Below are 25,380 nucleotides of genomic sequence, written 5' to 3'. Positions count from 1 at the left end.
TTAAAATAGTTGGTCATGTCCTATATGTAGTCTTTACTAGAGACAAAGTAGGCTACAATGTATTGGGGATAAAAAAAACAAAAAAAAAACTAGGATATGGGTAGGTTACAATGCAAGGGAAAGCTGTAGGAAGATGAAATTACATGCATTTAAGGTTACGGCGTAAAATAAATGTACAGGATGAACTGTATCAAGCGACTTGTTGGTATTAAGACAGCAAATATAAATAGAGCAAAGAGTTTAATTGCTTAGAATTGACTAGTCACACAAGTTGAAAATGCAATAGAAGCAGCTGAATTTGCCATTTAGGTTTAAAATGTTTATTTGAAGTCAAATGTACAAGGTTGCATAAAATAATCGACATTAAAGGTCACCTTTACTCAGGCCATGGCAGTGCAGATGAAAAACACCTGTAAAAACATCTTAAATGATAAAAGTTGCAACAGTAAAAGCATGCATAAGTTACAAATTTTACAAGGCAGCACACAGTGCTTAATTCTTGTCCACATAACCCCACACTATGAGATTTGCTTGGCCAGGTCCTTGATCAAGGATGACTTAAGCTGAGAAATTGAGGCAATTCTCATCTGTTTCTGACTGGAATACTTGTTCTTCACAGCCTGGAGGAGAGGGAAACAAACAAAAAAACATCAGGTCACATTAGCATTCTAAATAGAGCTACGTGAACCAAAATAGGTCAACTCAGAATCAGGTAGAAGCCACTCACCAGGTGCTTTGAAAGCCCCTCATTGACCCTCACAACATTTTTGGCAATATGCTGCATCACAGGAACCAGCATATCTTCTGTGTAACCCATATAATGCTGAAGAGTAGGTGTCTAACGCACCAGATGGAATAGTCAGAGTTAGTCATTCAAGTAAAACAGGGGCAAGTTTAAAAAAAAAATAATAATAATAATTTCCAAGGGCTTACCCAGTCACCACAGCTGAAGACCTTCAGGGTGAGGGCATAAGCAGCACTGGCCACCTGGGAGGGAGGGAAGTGGACCATGTCATAGTCGACCATGGTGAGCTCCAGAAAATACTTGGCCAGTGTGTGATGCTCTGCAGTAACCTGTAAAACAAAAGTCTCATTACAATGTGAAACATGTAACACCAAGAACTTCTGAAACATGACACTTAAACCAACATACATCTCCAATTTTGGAGGCTCTCCTGAGGAACTGTAGTGGCAGAGGTCTTCCAAAACCAAAGTCAAGGACTCTCAGGATCTTCATCTCCATGTCCCGGATCTGACCAGTGGTATAGGCACGGTCAGTCACAAAGGCAAAGTCTGCAATCTCCGGTGGGTACATCTCTTCATACTTTGAGGCAATGAACATGGCTGTTACACCAACAAGCTGGAGCTGCTTCTTTGGAACTGGATTATCCTGATTGAGGGAGAAGTGGAGGTTTAAAAAAACAAAACAAAAAACACCTAAGACACTATGAAGCAAAACTGGAAAGGGACCCACCTGAAGGAAACGGTCAATGATTGCAACAGTCATGTACATGGTCTCCTGAAGCAGCCTGAACTTGATTTGTACTTGCACAAGCCAGTCAATAAGAATGGCACGCATGTTTCCGGTGACTTCCTTCCCATCCAGGTACTTTGGCCTAACAGCTTGCTCACTCTACAAGAGAAGCAGCAAAGCTTAGCTCACATTGCTGAACATCAGCATTACAACAAGCCAAATGAGATTTTATGCAAACCTCAAGCTGACGGAGATACAAATAGATGTCCTTGACATATTCACTGCAAAGCATGGGATTATCATAGTCATCTGCATCTACATCCTTGATATTAAGCAGAACATCAGAGAATGCTTGACACAGATCATCTGAAGCACAGCCAGAGGTCTCCATAGGAACAGGAGAGGAAGGCTCAGACAAAAGCTGAAATGGAAGACAGAAGTGAATTTGCATTAGAGTGGCAGTACAGGAGAATTGATACTTGAATCCTGAATAAACACGGCAGAGCCAGCACTAGAACAAACCAAGCTCCAATACTGACATTATATTCTGTTGAACTAACCATTTATAATAAAGAAAAAAAAAAGAAGAGACCTGCTCACCTGAACGTCATGCTTAACTTTAGGAGACTCCTTTTTGGGCTGTTGAACCACAGGCGCTCTCTCAACCACAACCTCCGCGTTAGGTGCAGTCTTCACCTCCTGTTTAAAAAGCCCAAGTCATTAAGAAAGAAACCTAAAAGGGGAATGCCTGTGGGGAAAAAGACTGTACTTACCTTCTTCCTCAATGCCGGTCGTGTCTGCGGATTGTTGCCAATCTCCCCCAGCGCGGCCCGGGGTCTGAGTCCGGGCTTGTTCGCTACAGCTGCTTTTCCGGGCAGAGCGTTCTGGTTCTCGCTGCTGGCCAGGCGGGTGTTCTGCTCAAGACAAGAGGGTCACAAGTGCATGGTTTAACTTACATAGAGAGTATGGGGGAAATGGTGAAGCGAGATTTCAGGTTTGAATTCTAGTAACTGTTTGAGAAAGGTCACGAGGACCGAGCATACGAGTACAAACAGCTAACAACACTAATGTTAACCAGTCAAGACAAGAGGGTCACACATGCATGGTTTACATAGAGTATAGGGGACTGGTCATTTGAGAGGCAATATGAAATATTTCTCTGCAACTTAGTTGCTTGCAAAATATTGTATCCATAAATGAAAAACTATGAAAGTTAACGTTACCCAGTTGCTCACGTTCAAGAATATGTTAAGATATATTAAATCCTCATCTACCGCATGTAACAAAAAGGCTACTAAAACTGAATGCATGCTCACGTTAGCATTTTGTACGTTTTTTTGTATAATGAAACCGCACACCAACATAGTAACGTTAACGTGCGAGATAAGGAAATAGGTCAGGGCTTTCCATTTAAACTTAATATGGACGAATAAGTTGTTCTTTAATATGGTAAAATGCATACGTCTTGAGTTCTAACAAATACAGAACAGGGATATAAAAACAACTTACCCTTGTGACACGGAGAGCCATTATTTCAGGATGCTTTTTGCTGTGACTCGATGAACAAACTGATTGATTATACTCAAGCGAGCTCGATGTAGCAATGCATTTCCTCTGTGGTTTAAATTGTCGCTCTTTCGAACGTGATTCGCTGGGTTCGAAAATCATTGAGATCTGATTGGCTCAGTCGCACCTGATTTCAATGCGTTACCAGGACAACTTGTGACCACGTGACGCCCAGGGGCGGGGGATACCAGTCGAACTTGTTCTTTTCTAGTGTTCTCGAGTACTTGCGTGCTTTCCACTGCCACCTTTTGCTGCGGAGCGTATGGCTTAGTGCAGTGCACTTAAACTTTTCCACAAACGTTGTTCGTTGAAATATCAGCATTGAGAAAACCCAAAGTAATATGTTCCTCTTATGATTCTAACAAGATGACACTTATTACTTCTTATTCTTAAAAGTGATACTAAGAAATAACCAATAAAACTATTTACTACTACTTCTAATTCAGTTAAATAATATAACTTGAACGCATTTGCACATAGGGTTATACCATATAAGTGCATCTAATATTATCATCTAAAATGTTCTTCTTTCAATGATGAACCTTTAATTGCCATAAGTAGGCTATTGCAGTTAACGTTACTTTGTTACACATTGGACAAATAAACAGACTACATTTTTTTTATAGTCATTTGTATCAGTGGTTTGATACATTAATTGTTTGATGTCTTAGTTCTTTGTAATATTATTAAAACAAAAATTCATATGTGTGATTTCATATGCCCTGCCAACCCACAAATCAGGACTAGTGCTTTGCTTACAAGGAAATACAACTGATTGCATCAATGGAAATTATTGGAATGCGACAATTGCAATATGAAAAAAATGTATTAATTATAAGTTATAATATATTTTATTGTTTCTAACTGTTAGGAACCAGACAGAGTCTTTTGTAGGCATCATAAAATACATTTTTATTAAAACACTTTTAAAAAAAAAATGAAGAGATTATAATTCTACCTTAGATGCCTTTATTTCTTAATATACAAATGTGTTAAAACAAGAGTTTACATGATACATGTGCCGTCTTTATAATATTTCATGGACTCCATCTGTTGTGTCATGGCTAGAACCTCGTGGAATCCAGTGCTTAGGCCAGACATGTGCTGGAAGTAAGCCTCTTTTTCCAACTGTATAGTCAGGTTATTAACACCGGCATCCTTCAGCACAGCAGACACCTGAGAAAAAATATTTCAGTATAAACAATACAAATTGGTTGTTACTTTATTTTTGGCCCGAACAAATAAAACCAATACATGAAACAACCCCAAAAATGTTATTATACACAAGAGCTGACATCAGAAATGGAGTTTAAAGCAGCACTAGGTAACTTTTCAACCTTCATAATATATTTTTTAAGACTCTTGTGATGATAAATCGACTTACAATAGGTTGAATGACACGTCTGCCATAGCCTGATGGGGTCTGTATCGTTTTTAATCGTACTTTTAAACTTCGGGTTTCGGGTAGTAACCCGAGAAAAAGAAAAGAACTACAAAACTCGACTGCTTTACGGCATATACGTCACTTCCACCAACACACACACTTCCTTACATTCGGACGTGCGAGCCCAACTTTGTTCGTCGGATAATATAGTCATGTCTGAAGCAGCAGAGACAAATAAGAAAGAAAAGGTTTTGTTGGAGGAAAGCAATAAGAGGAAACGAAAAAGTGATGGGATTAAAGGCAGGACGAGGATCAAAATGTGACCAGCGTTTGCTCGTCGGCTCGTGAGCTGAAGGAGGCGTGCCCGACCGATGCTGTCATGCTTGTTACGGTGAGCTACCACTCAAACATTGAACTGAAGTATCATATAGATTCTGTAAAACGGTAACCAATAGACTACTATAATGACGCTGGCTTGTAAACGTGAGCATCGTGATTATTTGGCGTTTGAAAAAAATAAAACCCATGAAATTATATTCATATGACATGCTGAAGCATGCCACTGACTGTAACGTTACCTGGGATGAAGACATTTCACACGCGACGCCAGAAGAACTCGAAATCCTCTTGCAGTTTTCAGGGGAACTGCTGCACCGACCCGCGGGGGCGCTTTTATGAAGTTATTTGGCCGCACCGCACCACTGTATATATTTTTACAACCCGCCGCGCACCCTCGACCATTAAATAGACATACGGGGTCCGCGGGTTATGAGACGAACCGCGCATCACTAGTTCAGGGCTATCAGGGCTGTCATGTCAACAAATGCATGCGCGATGGCATCCCCTGTTGTAGGAGGACAGCTCTTACGACAGTATTTGAGGACATTATTTTTTCCAAACTGTAGGGGGACCCCGAGAGCAAAAGTAGCCAAGTGGGGCTTTAAGTAATAAATAAATAAAAAGAGGAACATTTTATTTAACTAAAGCTGCATTCCAATTCAGAGGCTGCATTCTTCAAAGGCGACATTTGAAAGCTGATTGTGTCTCAGTGGTGTAACACATGCTGTCCCAATTCGAGAGCTCCTTTAAATGCGGCCTCGAAGAGTGTGCCCTTCATTTCCCGGGCAATGAAAGATAAAACAGATGGATCCTTTGCAGCCTTGCCTACACCAGAATTCATTGAGCACTGGTGACAACATGATTTCTTTACACTTTTTACACTTTTAAATGCAAGTATTGAGTTTCAACTTCTTAAAATATCTAATGATACTGGGTCTAAAAAAAAAAAGTCAAATATTGACTTTGATTACTTTTATTAACTTTATACTAGGGGTGTCCAATCCTGCTTCTGGAGGGCCACTGGCCAGCAAAGTTAGTCTCCAACCTACCTTAAAGGGTTAGTTCACCCAAAAATTACATTTATGTCATTAATGACTCACCCTAACGTCGCTCCACACACGTAAGACCTCCTTTCATCTTCGGAACACAGTTTAAGATATTTTATATTTAGTCCAAGAGCATATGCAAGTGTATGCACACTATACTGTCCATGTCCAGAAAGGTCATCATCAAAAACATAATCAAAGTAGTCCATATGTGACATCAGTTAGTTAATAAGAATCTCTTAAAGCATCGAAAATACATTTTGGTCCAAAAATAACAAAAACTACTACTTTTTTCTGCATTGACTTCTCTAATGGATTTGTTTTCAATTCTCAAATAAAGATTCAAACGGCTATGAATCAGCGTATTGAGTCATGATTCGGATCGCGTGTCAAACTGCTGAAACACGTGACATTGGAATCATGAATCAATACACGGATTCATAACCGGTAGAATCTTTATTCACCTTTAGCCAAAAAATTTAATGGATAAAGCTAATTCTACTGCGGTACGTAGGGAAGGAGATGAGCGTTTTTTTTTCCTTCTTTTTTTATGGATATCAATGGAGAAGAGGCTTCACTACACTGAATGAACAGCTTTTGTTAGGAAATAACTTATTTAATGAATCAACATCTTGTTTGCTAATCTTCAACATGTTTTACACTAAACAATACTTTCGTAGTGAATGTCGCAACAGGTAGAACTCTTTTTTACGGCATGTTGTCTAAAGAAAATAAGCAATAATACTGTTTTCTTTCTTTGGCTTTCAGGTTTTTAACCAATTATAAGACTTATTCACACAGTAATTGTTTTTCATGTGGACGACTGTAAAAACGAATTTGCTCGTTGATAAAACTTGTGCATTTGGATGACGATTTATATATTTATGGTGAAGGAGCAAGTTTTGTGATCCTACAAACCTGGGAACCGGGAACATGCTGGTCAGGAGCATGTTTGTATGCTGTAAATAAAAATGTATATGCTTGTAATAATATTTTAGTTAATAGAAAAATAATTATACATTTTTCTAATCTCCTGTTTAAATAATACAAAAATGATGTTTTTTTTGTTTTTGTTTTTGTATTTTACCTCAAAAGGATAGATGATGTGGAAAATGTGGAAATGTGGAAATGAGTGGACATAAGTTAATACATTTACAAGAAATAGTGTTCTTGTAAATACTTTCCAGCATTTCAGTAATAAAAGTGTAGGCTAGATCGTTCAGAAGTCTTCCAACCGTACAGTGCTCCGCAGTGGTAAAAAAAAAGGTATAAATAGTGAAATATACAGCTTCTAGATTTTAATAATTAAATTACAATTAAATTATTAGCATTTTTTGTTTTTTTATGTGCACTGTAGAGACCAGTAATCTGCAGCTAACAGAGCAATTCACACACATTCAATTGCAGTCCTACTGTACGTTTAACACCAAATATAGAACATTATTCAAAAACGCTAATCCACAAGAGACACTGTATGTAACATAAACTGTAACTCAATGTCAAAACTCTGAACGCTGGCCAGATCACTGCCATTATGTCCAAATCAGCCGTTACACTAAGACAATATTTGTTTCTAATATGTCTATCGTAAGACCTTTATTAGTTTGTTCAGGTGTATTCATTGCAGTTGGAGCTCAACTCTGCAGAACAGTGGCCCTCCAGAAGCAGGATTGGACACCCCTGGTCTGTACTCTTTATTATGTACATAATGAACCAAATGTGAACATATTTAGACAGATTGTGAACCCTGTTTTATTTTAAGACAGTTGAATATAACTTGAAAAAAAAAAGTCCAGTACAAACATTACTGCCACTCATCAATGGCATCTGTCAGAAATGCTTGGCGACAAGAGCAATCTTACGTAGGCTAGACTGTCCCATTCAACCACGTTTGGTCTGACCTTCGCAGCTTAAATGTCTAATCCTTATGCAAAATGGTAATACACACCTTGGAAAGCCCAAAAATGTGTTCTAGATTTGTAAACAAGCCATGTTTAAGATGTAGCATTCATACCTGTTGAATAACTCGCTGTTCCACTACATCAGACATTAGTTGGAGATGGATGGTTCCAGCAATGACACTGGCCGAATGTCTCCAGAAGTGTGGATCACGGTAGGATAAAACACCTTCTATTTTCTGAATCTTAGACAAACAAGGAGGCACTAAAATGAATATGAAGCATTCAATTTGGTAATCAAGACAATTTAAGCTACACTAAGCGGCTGGCCAAAATTTGGAATTGCGAAAGATTTTTGAAAGATGCTTTGGAGTCTCTTACCAAGGTTGCCTTTATTTGATCAAAAATAAACAGTAACGGTTTTCTATTTTGATATATTTTTGTAAAATGTACTTTATTCCTTTGATGAAAAATGTAATTTTCAGCAGCCATTACTCCAGTCAAACAGCAGTTGGGCCGTTTTTGAGCGTCAATTGTCTTAAGCCCTATTCACACGAGATTAGTATTATCTAGGGACCTCTGTTAATTTGTAATAATTGCAGAGAATGTCTGTGATCTTAATCCTGTGCAAATTGGCCATGTCTGTAATTTGTAAAGTAAAAACTCCCCCGCAAATTACCTAGCATATTTCGCCGAACACTGAGGTCCTGTGATAATATTAGTCCCGTGCGAATCAGCATCCATGTGATTTGGCCAGGATAAGGCGGATCGTCATATAATTTTTGCAAGGTTTTTTTTTTCTTCTGGTGCATATTTCTATCTTTATCTTTCACGAAGAATGGAGGCTCCGTAATCATGTGCACCGTTATGAATTCCCTTGTGCCGGCACGGATTATACTTTCACTTTAGAATGAGTATCAATTTGGTAGCAAATTGCTTGAATGGTGTGTTTAATATTAACATCCATAATATTCTTAATGAAAAACATAACAGTAGAGTACAATGACAAGCTCGTTTAAATGGGCGCTTTTATATTTAGCTTTGAAACGGAATCTTCCACCGTATATTGTCAGCTTCTCACTCGTGATAAATGAAATCTGACTCCTGCCGCCGGTCTGTGCTCAGTTCATGTCGTCTGTTCTCTAACTGAACGAAATTATGTTTATTACTATAAAATAATCAAAACAATATGATGCCTGTTTAAGATTTCATACTGCTATATCTATAACGCAAAAAACATTTACAAGTCTTGACATCATATCCGGGAGAAGTCAGTTAATTTGAGTAAAATCACAGGCTTTGCTTATCCTGTGCAAATTGTGCCACGCAAAACACAGATTTAGGGGAGTCATTTTTAAATCACAGAGGTCCTTAGATAATACTAATCCCGTGCGAATAGTTTTAGTTTATTCTCCCCCACTTTTAGTTTATTCAGTTTGTTCTGCATTGTTGGCTCTAACCAGGCACGATCGGTGAGACAGAGAATTCTGATTGGCTGTCTTAAAGTCTTAAAAGTGTCTTAAAGTGTTAAGTAGTCTTAAGTGAAAGTATTGAAAGCGAGGGAAGAAGTAAAGACGACAGAGATATACGGCTGTAATAATTTGAGTCTTACCTGAACATTCAAATGTGCAAACATTTTCATTATAACAAGAGTCGAAAAAGAATAAAGAATGTGGCTCCAGTCTTCTGTGCCACGATTCTTCAGAAATTATCTTAATTATTCCAAACATTTGATCGGTAGTGTATATTTTTCTATTCATACCTTTTCAAGTGCAAAGTTAAGCTCCTTGTCGTTTTCAGGTGGCATTCTCAGTAGAAGAACCTCACAAGCGTCTTTTAACAAAGGAATAACACTGAGAAAAATCAGTGTGGCAATGAAGAGTGAACAAATGGGATCTGCGATCAGCCATCCAAACTGTTTGATGAGAAGAGTGGATATAATCACGCCAACACTGCCCAGTGTGTCAGCAAGTACATGTAGAAACACTCCTGCAAACCGGATAAGGAAATGTCATCTTTAAAAGGCAGAAAAGCATTGGGATGGATGAATGATAATAGATTTTCATTTCTTGATTAACTAACCTTGTCATGTCTATAATATAAAACAAATCATACTTATTACAGACCCACCTCGCATATTAGCATTCATTCCCCCTCCAGCAGACCCGTGAGAATGCCCGTGGCCGTGAGAGTGGCCATGTCCTCCATGACTGTGTCCATGTCCTCCATGGCTGTGTTCTGCACTTCCGTGCCCGTGCCCGTGGTGCGAGTGGCCATGGTCATGCCCAGAGCAGCTACCTTTGGAGGCCCCATGGGAGTGTGCATGACTAAAGGCACAGATGCCCACCAGATTAACGAGGAGTCCACCAACAGACACTGGCTTTAAGGAACAAATGTATTAAGGACAAGCATGAGATCACAGGATTCATGTTTGAAACTTTGTATCACTTTTTTTTCTTCAACTAGCAAAACCAATTCAAAACAAAAACTTGGCAATAGCTTTCTCAATCCTGAAGGTTAGCTGTACATACCGTTAGCATATCTGTGTTGATGTTTGGTGGATCGATAACTCTGGTTACTGACTCCACAAACACAAAAAAAGCTATGACCATGAGAAACAGTCCATTGATAAACCCAGAGAGGATCTCCACACGACCGTACCTGAAATAAGACAAGTCACATTGTTAAAGGGATAGTTCACACAAAAATTTGTTGTTCCAAACAATTATAATATTTTTTTTTCTTCTGTTGAACATAAAAGATGATATTTTAAAGAACGTCGGTAACCAAACAGTCATTTTTTGTCCTACTATGGAAGGCTACTGTCAATTGTCTGGTTACTGCCATTCTTCAAAATATCTTCTTTTTAAGTTCAGCTGAAGAAAGAAACTCATGCAGGTTTGAAACAATTTGATGGTGAGTAAATTCTGAGTGAGTGAATTTTCATTTTAGGTTAACTATCCCTTTAACTATTTTAACAATGTCTTTTCTACATTTCTGGGCCTTAAAAGTGGTTGTTGTGTTGCTGTCTATGTGGGCTCAGAAAGCTCTCGGATTTCATAAAAAATATCGTAATTTGTGTTCTGAAGATGAAAGGTCTTACGGGTTTGGAACGACATGAGAGTAAGAGTAAATAATGACAGAAATTTTATTTTTGGGTGAACTATCCCTTTATGCAATTCTGTAAAACCCTAATGTATTCTGGTGGTTGCTTACTGATACCAACTGCCAAGTTTTATGACAATCAGTTCTCTGTATGTGTCTGGATAGGTCCCTCGAGGCACATGTTTCTGCGTGATGGTAGCGTTTGAAACAACTTGAAAGCCTGGTATGGTCATCCTCAGTGGTTTTGTTTTCCTTGTAACTATTTACAAAGTCAGCAAGTATATGATGCCCAGTGTTTATGAAAAATATTTTCAGATTCTTAAAGTTATGTAGTGTATTGCAGCCTTAACAAGTCACATTAGCAATATTTCAGCAAACTTTTTGTGCAGCCATAAAATATCCAATGTCAATAGCACAGCAATGTGTCGTGCACAGCTCACACATAAGCCACTTTCAAACCAAGCAGCTTTCTGTCGGTCAGCGCAGCAAATTTACGTAACAACTCTAGATTGCACAAATTCCTATCGAAATGACTGGATTTCAAACACAAGATTTTGGAGAGCAATGCTAAATGAGACAGCACTTTTAAGTCTATGTTCAGTTTTTTTTTTTGGGTGATATGTTATTCTAAAATTAGCAAGCAGCACTACCTTACCCATAGGAATATATCCTTGTTGCTTTCCATCTGGTCATGAGTGCAGCAAATAACCCCAGAACCAAAGCAGAGCAGTCAAAAAGCATGTGGAAGCCATCAGAGATCAGTCCCAGACTGTTGGTCCACACACCATAGAAAAGCTCCACAAACGTGAAGGCCTGAACAAAGATCCAAACAACTGGTATTAATATACAGTATATACACAATATACAATGGCAAGATATATCAGACAGGCAGTTAAAGTAGGTCATGGGGTTACATGAAGGGAGGGGATTCAATTATATTTCATTGCCACAAAGCTCTAAAGCTTATGAACACTTGAATCATACAATAATTTTCTGTCACTGACATTCTTAGCAATTAACATTGAAGCACTTAAACTGAGAATCTTCTACACTTCATGGACAAAACCTAAAACACACAAGTTCTACCATCTTACAGAAGCTAACATACCAGGTTAAGACAGAGGAAGTAGAAGATCTGACGCGAGTCATATTCCTCAAGGATCTGTTTGAGTGAGTCTTTGATGAAGCGAGGCAGAGACTGGGATGTGTGCTGAAGCGCATCTCCCATGAAGTTATAAAGAGGAGTTCCTTCAGGGGAATAACCCACCAGTGTTCCCTTCTGACCTTTTGAAGAAGGGGCTGACAGTATGCTATCAGCTGAAAATATCAAATGGTTCATTCAGTTAGGACAAAGTAAAATATGCTACTTTTTTAATATTTTACATTGACACCTTTTTATTAATGCGGTTCAATAACCTTAAATTTACAACACTATGATGATAATTTTTACTTGCATACATCTACATCCTATCATAGTCTTGACATTTACATATCAGATTATTTCTAATATATTCTTTGCATTAAATCTTCTATCAGAGATGTTAACTTACCCATGATGAAGAAGCAGGCGCTGACCAGCACTCCACCAGACAGCACATGCTCTGTGATACTCTGCTGGCCTGGCTTACTTATCGCTCTGAGCTGGTCAGTTAGCGGGTGGGTCCAGAAGTTTGCCAGCAGCACGCCACTGAGGAACAGGAAGATGGAGCCATATCGAGCACAGCGTGAGGTTTCCAGCTTTGCCGTGCAGATGGACTCCACGTAAAAGTCCAGTATCATCACAGAGAAGATGATCATGGCAAATGGTAAGATGAGGCCAGACCAGGATTCCACCTTACTCTGGAAATTTCCATTTAAAAAAAAAGAAACTTACAAGAGTATCCGTATTGTTTTTAGTGTTTATAATAAGGCTAATGCATCTGAAGATGTTTAAAAAAAAAAAAAAACACTGAGATACACTCAAGTGCTAGCTGATTTCCAATTAAATCAGATTTGAAGTTGGAGTTTGGAGTCTGTTTTTGAAATAAATTTGACAAAATAACCTTAACTGATAAACACATTTCAAGTCTGCAGTCTTTCTCATTTGGGAAAAGGGACCAAAATACTGTCTCATGTTCACTGCGGCATTAAAGGTAGGTTAGGTAGGAATGATCTAAAACACTTTTGTCCAAATTTGTTTAAACTTTCTTTATATGTCAATACATAATTAAAATGTAAGTACTCTGAAAAAGAGAGTATAAAAAGAGAGTGACTCTAGACTTTTTAATCTACAATAAACACCGCTCATTATTTTAGTTTCGGACGAAACAAGTGATTGGCTTGAGCGACTCTCACTCTCTCTCGCTACCCCCCCTTTTGGTACAGGATCTGCCCACATGTGCGCACCCCTAGAAAGAGCAAAAGCATTCAAAATTCACAGTGCCGGGTTTTGCAGTCAGCAAAGGCCAACAATGCAAAAAAAGGAAGACAGTACAAGAAAAGGCAATGCACAAAAAGTCTTTGGATAAACAAAGAAATCAAACGCGACTAAATATCGGTGTGGCTTTCCAACCATGGCGAGAACTGAGGGACCTCAAGGGGCTGAAACAACGACTCCTTGCTGGCTGTGTTTCTGCTAGACAGGTAAACTTTCATTTTGATTATACATTTTTTTGGTTTATATTTATGTATCACTAGCACAGTGGTAGCTGCCTAATATAGCTAACATAACATTACTTAGCATAAAGTTACAATGTTACACATTAGTAGAGATGACAAATACTCTTACATGAAAAGCACAGTATATGTTATGAATCTTACACAAAATTCATCTTCATCACAGTATAACTGATGGTATTGGAAAAACGTATCAATGCTACCAGTTTTTAGCTTTGCCTTATAAATATAACTAGCTTGTAACCGAATTAAACAAAATTATATTTTAAACTTTACCAGTATCAGTATTCTAGCTTGATAGTGAGTACTAAAAGACATCTTATTTGTTTATATTCATACTGATAAAGTTCGATTTTTTTATTACATGTGATTCTGACATGATGTGACTACATGCACACCACTCCTCTCAGGTAAACAATGCGTCTTCCAGCTGAGCGGTCGGCTTAGCGCGTTCATGTATTTTGGGGGCGTGGCTTTGGAAAGAGCTGAGAAGGGAGAAGGTGGAGTGATTGGAAATAATGAGCTTTCTTTAAAACAGTCGTGAGAGGTCTACAGACACTCAATTTTTATACTTTCTTTTTCAGAGTACTTACATTTTAATTATGTATTGATATATAAAGAAAGTGTAAACAAATTTGGGATTTTTTTTTTTGACCAATTCTTACCCTTGACAAATTTGCCTAATAATAATCTCATTAATTAGTTAAGGTTAGTTAAGCCCAAAATGAAATTTCTCTCATTAATTACTAACCCTCATGTCATCCCAAATCCATAAGACTTTTGTTCTAAGATCTTTTTAATGAAATCGGAAAGCTTTCTGTCCCTGCATTGACAGCTACACAGCTACCACTTTCAAGCCCAAGGAAGGCAGTCAAGGCATCATATATCCATTTAACCCAAGTGGTTTAACCTCAATTTTATGGCAAGTGCTTTGTTTGCACAAAACAAAAAACAAAACATAATTTGTCAATTTATTTAGCATGTTGACAAGAGCACTATGGCACACCATTTTGTGTTGACGCGAGAGCAAACATTGTTGTAGGCATGTGCCGATATCAATTTTTCATGTTGCGATTAATTGCTGAAGTTTTATCACAATGTACGATATTATCACGGTATTGAAATAAGTTGCAAAAAAAAGTGTTGCCATAGCATAACAGCTTTAAGAACTATTTTTGTAATAACAAAAATAACAATGTTTAAATACAATAATGCAGCAAAAATATATACAGCTCTGGAAAAACCGATCAAGAGACCACTTAACATTGAGAAATCAATGAGAAATCAATGTGGTCTCTTGATTTTTTTCAGAGCTGTAAAAGTACAATTTTCAAACAGATTAAAGTGCAAAAGAATTGGGCTATAAAGAACAACAGGTAGGCTAACAAATTACAATAAGGTCTCATTATTTAATGCATTAACTAAGATTGAGAATAGCTACATTTGTTACAGAAAGTATAATGTTTTTGGTAATGTTGGTTAAGAAATACTGATCATTGTTAGTTTTATCTTAGTTAGGTCCATTAAAAAAAGTTTTTGATTTTGAACATTACTTAGAATGATTAATTCTTTATAAGTATTTTTCATTGTCAGTTTGGTAATAATGAATTAACATGTTAACTAATGAAGTCGTATGTCTCAAAGTTTTACTGAACAATAACAAATAATTAGAACAGTTCTAATCATTAGGGCATGATGTAGTCCAGATTAAAACAAAAATGTTTAAGTTTGAAAATAAATAGCCTATTAAGTCTTTAAGTATTAAGTATTTGGTGCTGTGATGAACAACATTCATTACAAAAAACGAATGGCTGTTTTAAACCTACACGCGGTTTCTTTTGTTTGCGGGTTTCCGGGGTAACCGCCGCATTCTGCAGTACATCAGCGCCCTCTGCTGTCACTGAACGCGCGCTTCATTCAGTCTCCTTCACTCGTTCTTGTGCTTCTCATTTACATCTGAGTGCGTCCCTTTGACGCAGAATACAGCGGTGTTGAGCATTTATACGGTTGATGGGCAAAGGATTCTTGAGTGCATTATAAAAAATTATTAATTGTTAATAAATTATTATTTACGATATTTTAAAGTGCCCACGATAACAATATCGTGCATATTCATTATCGTGATAAATCGCATTATCGAAAATCGGCACATGTCTACATTGTTGTGTGGATGTGCGTTAGAGATTAATATTTTTAAAATAAAGTGGTAAATTATTAGCCTAGAAATCTAGACGCACCCTAGCGGCAGCAAATATAATCTGCCGCGAGTGTCGTCCAGCAACTCTCAATACACTTATAAGCTGTAAACGCCAAACTCTGGTTGGGCCAATCACATCGTGTATAGAGTCGGTCGGCGGGGCTTAAAATAATGTCGGCTGAGTTGCGCTTGCGTGTTACTAGTAAACACAGAAGCTGGCGAACGGCGGTCTTTCGAATCAGCTTTGAGCGCGACTCTGGAAGACTTGGAGTTAAGCTCTTCTCTGAGAAAAGAACAAAGAACGGCACTGAATTACTCATTCTTAAGAAGGGAAGATGTGTTCTGAGTTTCGGCGAAAGTTTAATCTTTCAACTAGCTCTGCTTTACCTTCGTTGCTCTGGTTGGTGGTAGCGCTATCCTATCGCGTGCAGAGGGAGTTTGAAAGACAACCGTTTATCCCGCCCCTCGGATTGAGCCCTGTCAATGGTGAGTTTCCAGACCAAACATCTTGATGTGGTTCTGGCTTGTCAGGCTAGTAAATTATGCTTCTTTGCGCAAACAAAGCCCTCAACCTCACCATTACTCAATTTCTACCAATATAATATTTTAGGGATTGACATAACTGGAAAAATTACATAACTAGAAGAAAGTATTACTTCAGTGGTTGCAGACAGCACTATGACCCAGGGCAGCAGAACCACAGCGGACGCGAGGTTAGATAAAGCATATAGACGTTTCGCGCCCCCGATTTCCACTGATAATTTTCTAGATGCTGTGTTGAAAGCCACCTTCAGGCACAGAGCTAACACCAGCAGAACCACTCCACCCTGCTCAGAAAAAGAGAGTTAGTTACCATGATCTGACTGATCCTTCATTTGAGTCTGTAGTAAACAAACACTCTTAAATATTTTTTACACACCTTGTGGTCTGCCACACCTAAAAATGCAATTCCTGTGTACAGCGCATGGGTGAGAGCACTGTCATGGTGCCCCTCAGCTATAAGACATAGTCTTAAGGAGTATACAGTTGATAAAACCAAAAAGTAAACATTTCCAAATACACATTTATGATATTATGAACTAATCTGTGAAATGTCATTCCAAAGAATGTCCAAATGTATAGACTTGCTCCACCGCTTTTTTGTCGGAAACAGTTATTATTTCTGCCATTTTGCCTACAAGGTGTCATTAAAGGGGCAGAAATGACAAACTTCACCTTGATATAATAACAGTGTAGACATTTCTGTTACAGCGGTAAGGATACGGTGCTCTGCCATCTTTGCCATGAGATCATCGTTATCAAAGAGCAAAAGGCAGATCACAGCAATTATGAATAAAGCAGCACCCCTTGTCTATAAAAAAAGAGCACATGAAAATGTGTCATCTGGTGTATATATGGTTAATTCTGATATACGGTTATGATTTCTCTAGAGTTCTGACCTTAGAAGGTCCCCCTCCAGAGCTGGTGAAGAGAACGCTGAGGAGAGAAATTACCACCACATCACTGTGTTCGAACAGCAAAAGGGTCCTGAAAGAAATCACATAAGTTTAGGACAAATGCTTTATAAATAACAGAAGAAAAATAAGGAACATGTCAATTTTAGATTCAGCCCAACGACATACCTGAGTGGCCCACAGAGTGTCAACCCAAAGAAACCCAAAAGGGAAATGATGCAGCTCATGACAGAATGCTTGAGAATTTTTATCCACTGAAATCAGAAGTAAAACAGATGGAGTCAGGCTGCCATGTTCAAAATAGGTCCACTATTAGTATTTTGGTCTACTTTTTTTGGCATAACCAGAAAGTGCATTATGTTCTAGTATTGCTGCCTCAACTTTAATATATCAACATTAACCGGTATTAAATTGGGCAACTGGTTAACAGTTGACATTTTATTATATATGTGTTTTATTATAACATTGATTAATGTTTATGCAAACAAAAGCCTAAATTAAATCTGTTCAGCATAGTATAAAGCGTTTGTGTCTCTTGAGAAGATTTGTATTATTATACTTATACTTATTACAATTATATTATTCACTTTAACAATATCTTTATGACTGTTTCTAATGTGTGGAGTGTTGTGGTTGCATATGACTTCGAATGATGGACTAAAATGATGAGAGAATATGAAAATATTTCACGTGTTTCGAAGATGAACGCAAGGAGTTTGACAAGCATTACGGTGAGCAATTCATGACAGAATCATTTTGGGAAACTTACCCGTGCAATTAAAGGTGCAATATGGGGGATTTTTTGCAGTAAATTGTACATAAATCACTAGACCAGTGTTATAGATTTTGATCAGTTTAGTAATTAAAATATCCTAAATGTTTCCAACTATTTGTAAATCATGAGAAAATTGCAAGGTCTCACTTATATTAGGTGGCCTTAAAGGGTTAGTTCTTAGTAACTTGGTGGATAAAGTCGTTATTTTGATTTTTGTGCGCACAATAACTTTTTCCGTCGCATTGTAAAATTATTGTACAGCCACTGTAGTGAGATGGACTTTGTAATGACATCTTTAGTGCCTTTTATGGGTCTTGTGAGAGGGTCAGTGGAAATCTACCGAATGCCATTGGAGGCCTTTCTGAAGCCTTTCTCAGCCATCAGCTTTCAACTAAAAAAAATCTTAATTTGTGTTCCGAAGATGAACGAAGGTGTTACGGGTGTCCAGCGACATGAGGGTGAGTAATTAATGAAATCATTTTCATTTTTGGATGAACTAACTCTTTAACTACTATTTACTTACATCAAAAAATAAGTACATTGTAAAGAAATTATTTACAGATGTAAATACATGCAGGTCATTTTTAAAATGTAAGTACATTTATTTAATAAAGTGCATTGTATCAAATTTTTAGTAGTATTACTAATTAAAGTATTATAAGTGTTAACATAGTACTTATATATAAAGGCAATTTTAGCCAAGGAACCGGGACGTGTGAGCGAGTCGCCGCTTTTACGCAGAAACCATGGCAACAGACGTGGACAACAGCGTAACGTCTAGCGGCAAGCTGTTGTAGCTTCGTTCCATGGTAAGCAAAATCAAGAAAGAAATCAAAAGAGGACCAGTATCGATGTGCCGTTTTCGAGATGGCGAGAGCTTTGCAACAAACTTCGACTTGTCAGAGATTCCGTTCTAGCATGTGCTTTATTAGACAGGTGAGCAAATGTACATGAAAAGAATCAATGCTATGTTGCTCAACACAAAGAAATATTGGAATATCATCAGTATGTTGATGTAGCTTACTGCTAGTCACATACAACAAAAACTAATAACATTAAACTTTCAACATGCTCAAATCAAGTTTAGATAGTGTAGACTAGGGGTTGAACGACTTTCGATTTTTTTAAGTCGACATTTATGTGATGAAAGTCGAGTCGACGTCGACTAGTCTCTGATGACGTCATTAATGAACAAAAGCCTGAACTCTGAGCTGAGACGAACACAGATTTTCTTGTGCACAGGACAGCTATAGCATGGCACAGTGCTGCCCATAAGGTTATTGGTCCTACATAACAGCTTTTGTATTAGTTCTTTTGCTTTATGGTAGTTATATTTCTCACAGATTTCTGCGCGTTCTGAATAGAGATACAGATAAAGTAGCACAATAAAGATTACATGTATATGAATGCATTAGTGAGTGATTGCGTGTGAATTAATTCTACTTGCCAGCGTCTCTCTACTAATAGTGAAGCTGTGAGCTTTAGTTATCAAGAAATATGCTACAACTTTTCAGTTTCTAAGTTATTTTAATGATAAATCACAGAACAGTTTTGACAATACATTTCTGCGCTACTGAATGGTTTTGTTTAAGGCGTGCGCGATCTCCGTGTGATGTGCGATCGGCTGTGTGTGCATATACAGTAAAAGAAATGGACACAGCGACCCCATAGACTTGAACGGCGAAAAGTGTCGCCAATTAGAAGCACTCACTTCCTGATGGCTGAGCGTACTGCGCAGCCTCAGACTGAGTTTGACGACGTAGATGTGACGTAAGCAACCTGTCTGACAGTTGTAAGTCTTCTAGTAGTTGTGGAAAGTGAAATCTGAATCACGTTGTTTGACTGTTTTGTCCGATTGCTTTTGGCTCACTATCGGCTTCTCCCCATTCTTCTCTCTTGACTTTATCGGACTTTATGTCTCCACGTCCCCCTGACTGTCTCATAGACAGTAAAAGATTGCCCGTGAGCGTCTCTTCCTGACTATCCGGTAATTTCTCTACTGTGCGACAGAGTTGCGTTGGACGCAATCGTTAGCCTATTTTTACAAAAACAGCTTCTACGGGGCAATAGTGTAAGATACAAGGTAATGGAACCTTTTATACATTGTCGTGTTTCTTTAGAAATAAACAATGGACAAATGGAGTCTTTAAATGCCTCAGATGTAAAGTTACTCACAGTCAAAGTGACGCAAAAATGAATGGGAGTCAATGGAATGCTAACAGCAGGTGATGGCTTGGTTAGCAATGGCCGCCCCTATGGGTGGTACGCTTTCCGAGTGCTAGATTACCCCCTTGTGTGTGCGTGTTGCAATGCAGCGCACATTAGATTAGGATGATGATTAACTTACGTGTACAATAAGCGTGCATTCTACCGATCAGTTTTGAGCATCCGGATGGTATAATCAAACATGTCTTGTGTAGAGTATGCATTTATTTGTCATTTTTAACTGTTGAAAACAGAGCCTCCGTGTCAGGAAATTGCTTATCCTGTTGCGCTCTTTATAGGCCAGCGACTAGTCGACGTCAAGCTTAAAGTGTCATGGCAGAGCATTAAAGGGTTAGTTCACCCAAAAATGAAATTTATGTCATTAATGACTCACCCTAATGTTGTTTCACACCCGTAAGACCTTCGTTCATCTTCGGAACACAGTTTAAGATATTTTATATTTAGTCTAAAAATAAATATAAAAATAAAAAAATATGTCTGAAACTATTAGTAATTCAGCATTTGGGGGTAGTTCGGTAGAATTAAATGTCTTAATTTCTTTAGATCCCCGAGACTTTATATCCCCGAGGTGTGGCACTGACATCGGTCTCTTATTAGTAATCGCGCCCTGCTTCACATCACAGTCAGGTTAAAAAACATGAATGCATTTCCTCATCCTAAACATGATTTCCTCATAAACATTATTAGATCCATCGGTATGACGACAAGTTCCATGATTCCACGCTCATTCACTGCATCATCAATCTACGCATCTACTTATTGTATTGTAAAAAAAACATATAGTAGCTTTAAGCGGCAAGAGTTTTAAAACTTAAAATTTAACAGTAAAGTAGAATTAGAAGAACTTTGTACCTGTCTCTTTGGGATAATTTTTCCGGATGAGAATGGCTTTTGAAAGAAAATCAATATCACCGCACACCTATGCAGAAAAGAGGAGGCATTTATATGATAAAAAAATGATGGAAATAAACCATGACAATAATGACACGTGTCTAGTTAAATATATACATGTGTGATGTGACTCCTTACCCCATTTTCAAAATAAAGAGAAACTGTACAATATGCACAACTTTGAGGAGGTCATATGACTCAAATATCCCAAAAGCCTTCAGTAGCTTGGTAAAGAAGAGTAATACTATGTACCGGGTCAGTCTGGAAAGAAGAAGAACAAAAAAAACATTCAGTTAAAATTGAAAAGTAGGTGAATAAAACTAAACTATTTTTACAAAAACAGTAGGTCTATTAGTAAAATCTTTTGACTTTAGCAATCCATGTTGCATTATATGCCAATTTGGTTATAGTTTAAAAATGGGAAAAAACAGTAACTGCTGTAACTTGAGGAGTATTAAAGATTGTATGTACATATATATTAAATATTAGATATATACATTTTAATACCCTTTTAGATTCTGACAAACAAACTTTTATTTTGATATGTCCATTTAAAAGGCCCTTGATGGTTCAGTCCTAGTCCAATTGAGATTTTAATGTGGCTCCATGAGTAAACTGGTAAATTTCAGTGGTCAAAAACCAAATGTGGGTCATTTTGCACACAGCCGACACTTTTTATTTTTAAAGAGGAATATCTGAAGAACAAATAATGTTGAAACTAGAAATAAATATATCTAGTTTTTTTTTTTTCCTATCACTTCAACTGCACAGATACAACATACCTGTCTGAGTGCCATAAGTATTGATTTTTTTTTTTTTTTTCAAAGTTTGCATGCTTTTAACTCTAACCCCCAGTTTCACAGACAAGGCTTCAGTTAGTCCCAGACTAAAATGCGTGTTTGAGCTATTTAAACTGAAAGCAACTTGAATTTTACCAATTTGTAATGGTCAAAACCCAAATGTGGGCATTTTTTAAAAACAGCTTACACGTACTGTGATTGAAAAATACTGTCTGATAGTATTAAAATAGTACTGAAAGTAGAAATGTATTTTGTTTCACTTTTGCATACAACATAACCTCTCTGAAAAGTTTTTATTTTTATTTTAGATATCTTAATGTTAATAGATGAAAGAGATACATTTCTAGTTTCAACATTCTTCAGATCTTTAAGACTAATACTCCTTGGGTGTAGGCATGAAAATCTGGGGCAAAAAACAAAACAAAACCAAACAACACAAGAAGCACCCATTTTGAACACTATTTTGGCATTTAATGCAAGTGCATACAGTCAATAGATTTTAATGATAGACCGACCAATCCCTGTTTAAAAATAAAATAATGATGCTGCCATCTTTCTAAAGTAATTTTTACTCCTCTGTAATTTACTCAGTAAATATATTTACATTTGAGACATTTAATTTTTTGACATTTTATGCTTTAATTTTTATTATGTTTGTATTTCAACTGAAAAAAATATGAACAGAATAAAAAAAAAATTGAGCCGGGGAAGTTTCTGTAAATTGGGTTGATTTAACACGGAATGACCCTACAAGGGTATAACCATAAAATACCATGGAAAACATTCCAATACTATAGGTTTTTTCTGTAAGTCATTCAAGATGGTCCAATAAAATACATTAGCTCTTTTTAAACATGGTATCGTGGTAAAAACCAGCGTCATAAGTGTAACAGTTATAAAGGTACTGCCATAGCAACAAGTATTTATTTTAATATTTGGACATAATTTAGTCTTACCTGGCATCTGGTACCTCAACTCGTCCCAGCTTCCCACTGGAGATGACATTACTGCTGTATTTTTCATCCATACTTCTGCTATTGTGTGTTTATATCTTAGATCTTACAGTGTTTATTTAAGAGCTCATCTTTGAGAAACAAAAGCTGTTAACTTATGTGTCTAACGTTAACTGCGTTAACCTGTTTAGACAGCTGAAACCGAAAATAACAGCGCAATTCAGGGTCCTTTGGTGCTGAAATCGCTCATGTAACTACTGATAATCCACAGCGGTGAATCCTGAAATAAAAAACGTTGATTTTCGTAATACATCGCAAATAATACATTTCTTTTCACTAGCTGGCAGCTACATTATGAACTGAGGTGGTAGTAGTTGAAGTGACGTGAGCATTTCCTCAAATATGGCTACCATCTATGAAGACTTTCAAAATAAATGTCATCTATCGCCGATAAAATATTTACATAAAATATATACTACTGATGTTGTTATATTATGCTATTTCTGAATACAAAATTATAATTTTGCTATTTGTGACATATGTAAAACAAACCAAATAGATAATATGTGTCCTTTGATTTAAACATTTTATTTTGAAATTCGGTTGCAACGTCATGATCCATGTGTAAAATAGTTAGTTTTTTATTTTATTTTTTTAATAGAAGGATATTTCTGAGTATATTTTAAAGAAAATCTAGTTCCTACATAATTTCTTTCTCTTTTTTTTTTACAATGGGACCAGGTAAAGTCCTTTACAAATGTGTCCGCTGCAGGATTCAATATTATTGGAGATATCAGAAGACATGGGGCCCCTTCTTCGTACCTCGCTTAATACATCCGAGATTATTTGACAGATCCTAGATCTTTTAATCCTGATAACTGATCTCTGGCTAATTTGGTTCTTCAAACGAATTTGCGGATTGGATTAATATATTTGGATTAAATTATCTGAGATCACTGCTCGTGCCTGTGTTCTCTGAAGAGGGCAGATACATCGATACTCGAAACCACGATCAGCAATGCAGGGATTGGCTGGCGTCAAGACAACGTAATGACATCATATAATTAAAAAAAGCCACTTGGAAAAAAACTTGTCAAAAAAAAAAAAGGAACCTTTATAAGGACCTTTATAAGGACAAACGAACTAACCAACATAAAGTTATATAAATTAAATGTGCACTGTTTTGATGAACATGATTCTTAATTATTTATATTCACGATTTTATAATATTTGTACACACTTTACATTTTAATTTTAATGTTGTAATTTCATTTTCATTAATTCATTTAATTCAATTTGAAGCAGATTTTTTTATGTAAGAATATTAATCAAAGTTTCTAAACAGTCAAGATCAAATGATCTGCATCTCTTGCTGCATTAAGCCACTCCCATAATATCCGTCATCACTCACATTAATGCACTAGATTAACGAAGATTAACTGCACATTTGGAATGCATTCAATATAATATTGTGTTAGTTAAACAACTTTTACATTCAAACTGTATTATCTGCATTATCTTATAGTGATTTTTTTGGATAAATTTGGGTTTCCAGATACACCAAAAGAGTATGCTGTTGTAGGCCTATTTGGTGCCATACCTCAACAAGTTATACAATTTGTAAGAGCGTGTGGAAGTGATTCTTCTGAGGCAGTATATGTTCAAGACAGCATGTTTTTAGGAGACATTGACATTCTGAAACACAGTTGTACTAATAAACATATTAGGGATATTACAGGTGAAACAGCTACTCATAAAAGTTTATTGTGGAACATTGTATTTAGGAATATAAACTGGGATAAAGCTTGGGGTATTTGTGAAGCATACTGCTTAAATAATAAAGTAAAAGAAGTTACATTTAAAATTTTACATGGTATATATCCAGTTAAAAATGTATTAGAGAGGTTTAGTTTGATTATTCATGTGATTTGTGTTCAATAGAAAAATAATCTATTATTCATCTATTTTATGATTGTATACACAAAGATTTTTTGGGTGGACATTGACAATTTCATTAGAAGGAAAACAAATGTTATATTTCATTTAAATAACTTTGATATAGGCTATGTATATATTATTCCAATGAACGTGATAATAATAATTTCACCTTTATTGTACAACTTTTTGTTATTTGGGGAAAATGTCATATACACAAGAAGAAATGGTCAGGAATGGTCCAAGCCACATTTTATTTTTTACGGAATGGTCCAAGCCACATTTTATTCATTTTCTTCAGGAGACTAAGGACTATTCCACCAGTTTAAAGAATATTCTGAATAAAAAAGCAAGAAAGACTTGTAATATTCTTAAAGAATTTTTTTTTTTTTTTGATTAATTTATCAAGGTTTGTATACTCTGGCATTTTTTTGTTTCATTGTTCTTTTTTTATTTTATTTTATTTTATTTTATTTTGTTGTATATGTGTATATTTTCTTTGCTGTATTTTACGTTTTTTTTTTTTCTGGCAATAAAAACAAAAACAAAAAAACAAAGATTAACTGCCCAATGTGTGTAAACCTCCAATACATCTATAAAGTAATCATTCCATCACAATTCACAATTAAATTTATCAATCAAGTGACTGTCTATAGTATTAAACACACATTTTACACAACAT

At 36.7% G+C, this 25,380-nt stretch overlaps 2 protein-coding genes across 2 annotated transcripts; both read right to left on the bottom strand.

The window, feature by feature from the left end:
- Positions 1-304: 304 nt before the first annotated feature.
- ccnb1 (cyclin B1) lies at positions 305-3,143 on the bottom strand. Its single transcript, XM_067437917.1, has 9 exons — positions 2,984-3,143; positions 2,248-2,388; positions 2,075-2,173; positions 1,713-1,895; positions 1,475-1,633; positions 1,154-1,390; positions 934-1,074; positions 728-838; positions 305-620 (listed from the first exon to the last, which is right to left on the bottom strand). Exons 1-9 carry the CDS (start codon positions 3,140-3,142, stop codon positions 519-521), a joined length of 1,332 nt encoding a protein of 443 aa, XP_067294018.1. The 5' UTR covers position 3,143; the 3' UTR covers positions 305-518.
- Positions 3,144-3,926: 783 nt separating this feature from the next.
- On the bottom strand, positions 3,927-23,162 carry slc30a5 (solute carrier family 30 member 5). The gene is made up of 16 exons (XM_067437916.1): positions 22,767-23,162; positions 21,149-21,271; positions 20,972-21,038; positions 17,287-17,372; positions 17,104-17,191; positions 16,928-17,015; positions 16,584-16,660; positions 16,321-16,491; positions 12,363-12,651; positions 11,921-12,129; positions 11,468-11,625; positions 10,239-10,368; positions 9,838-10,087; positions 9,470-9,696; positions 7,824-7,952; positions 3,927-4,216 (listed from the first exon to the last, which is right to left on the bottom strand). The coding sequence occupies exons 1-16, from the start codon at positions 22,835-22,837 to the stop codon at positions 4,046-4,048; spliced, it is 2,334 nt and encodes a 777-aa protein (XP_067294017.1). The 5' UTR covers positions 22,838-23,162; the 3' UTR covers positions 3,927-4,045.
- Positions 23,163-25,380: the final 2,218 nt, after the last annotated feature.

The sequence above is a fragment of the Pseudorasbora parva genome, chromosome 3 (genome assembly GCF_024679245.1).
Source record: "Pseudorasbora parva isolate DD20220531a chromosome 3, ASM2467924v1, whole genome shotgun sequence".
Classification (NCBI taxonomy): domain Eukaryota; kingdom Metazoa; phylum Chordata; class Actinopteri; order Cypriniformes; family Gobionidae; genus Pseudorasbora; species Pseudorasbora parva.
Note: the sequence above shows the minus strand (reverse complement) of the source record. Positions and strands in the feature narration are given on the sequence as shown.

What these genes read in the sequence shown, in the direction of transcription:
- ccnb1 (XM_067437917.1), bottom strand. Translation starts at nt 3,142, where the DNA reads ATGATTTTCGAACCCAGCGAATCACGTTCGAAAGAGCGACAATTTAAA. An exon ending in GAGCCTCCAAAATTGGAGAT is followed by an intron (nt 1,075 to 1,153) that starts GTATGTTGGTTT and finishes TTTGTTTTACAG; the next exon opens with GTTACTGCAGAGCATCACAC. An exon ending in TCTTCAGCTGTGGTGACTGG is followed by an intron (nt 839 to 933) that starts GTAAGCCCTTGG and finishes CTGGTGCGTTAG; the next exon opens with ACACCTACTCTTCAGCATTA.
- slc30a5 (XM_067437916.1), bottom strand. Translation starts at nt 22,837, where the DNA reads ATGGATGAAAAATACAGCAGTAATGTCATCTCCAGTGGGAAGCTGGGA. An exon ending in CTGGAGGGGGACCTTCTAAG is followed by an intron (nt 17,016 to 17,103) that starts GTCAGAACTCTA and finishes CTTTTTTTATAG; the next exon opens with ACAAGGGGTGCTGCTTTATT. An exon ending in TCAACACAGATATGCTAACG is followed by an intron (nt 10,088 to 10,238) that starts GTATGTACAGCT and finishes TGTTCCTTAAAG; the next exon opens with CCAGTGTCTGTTGGTGGACT.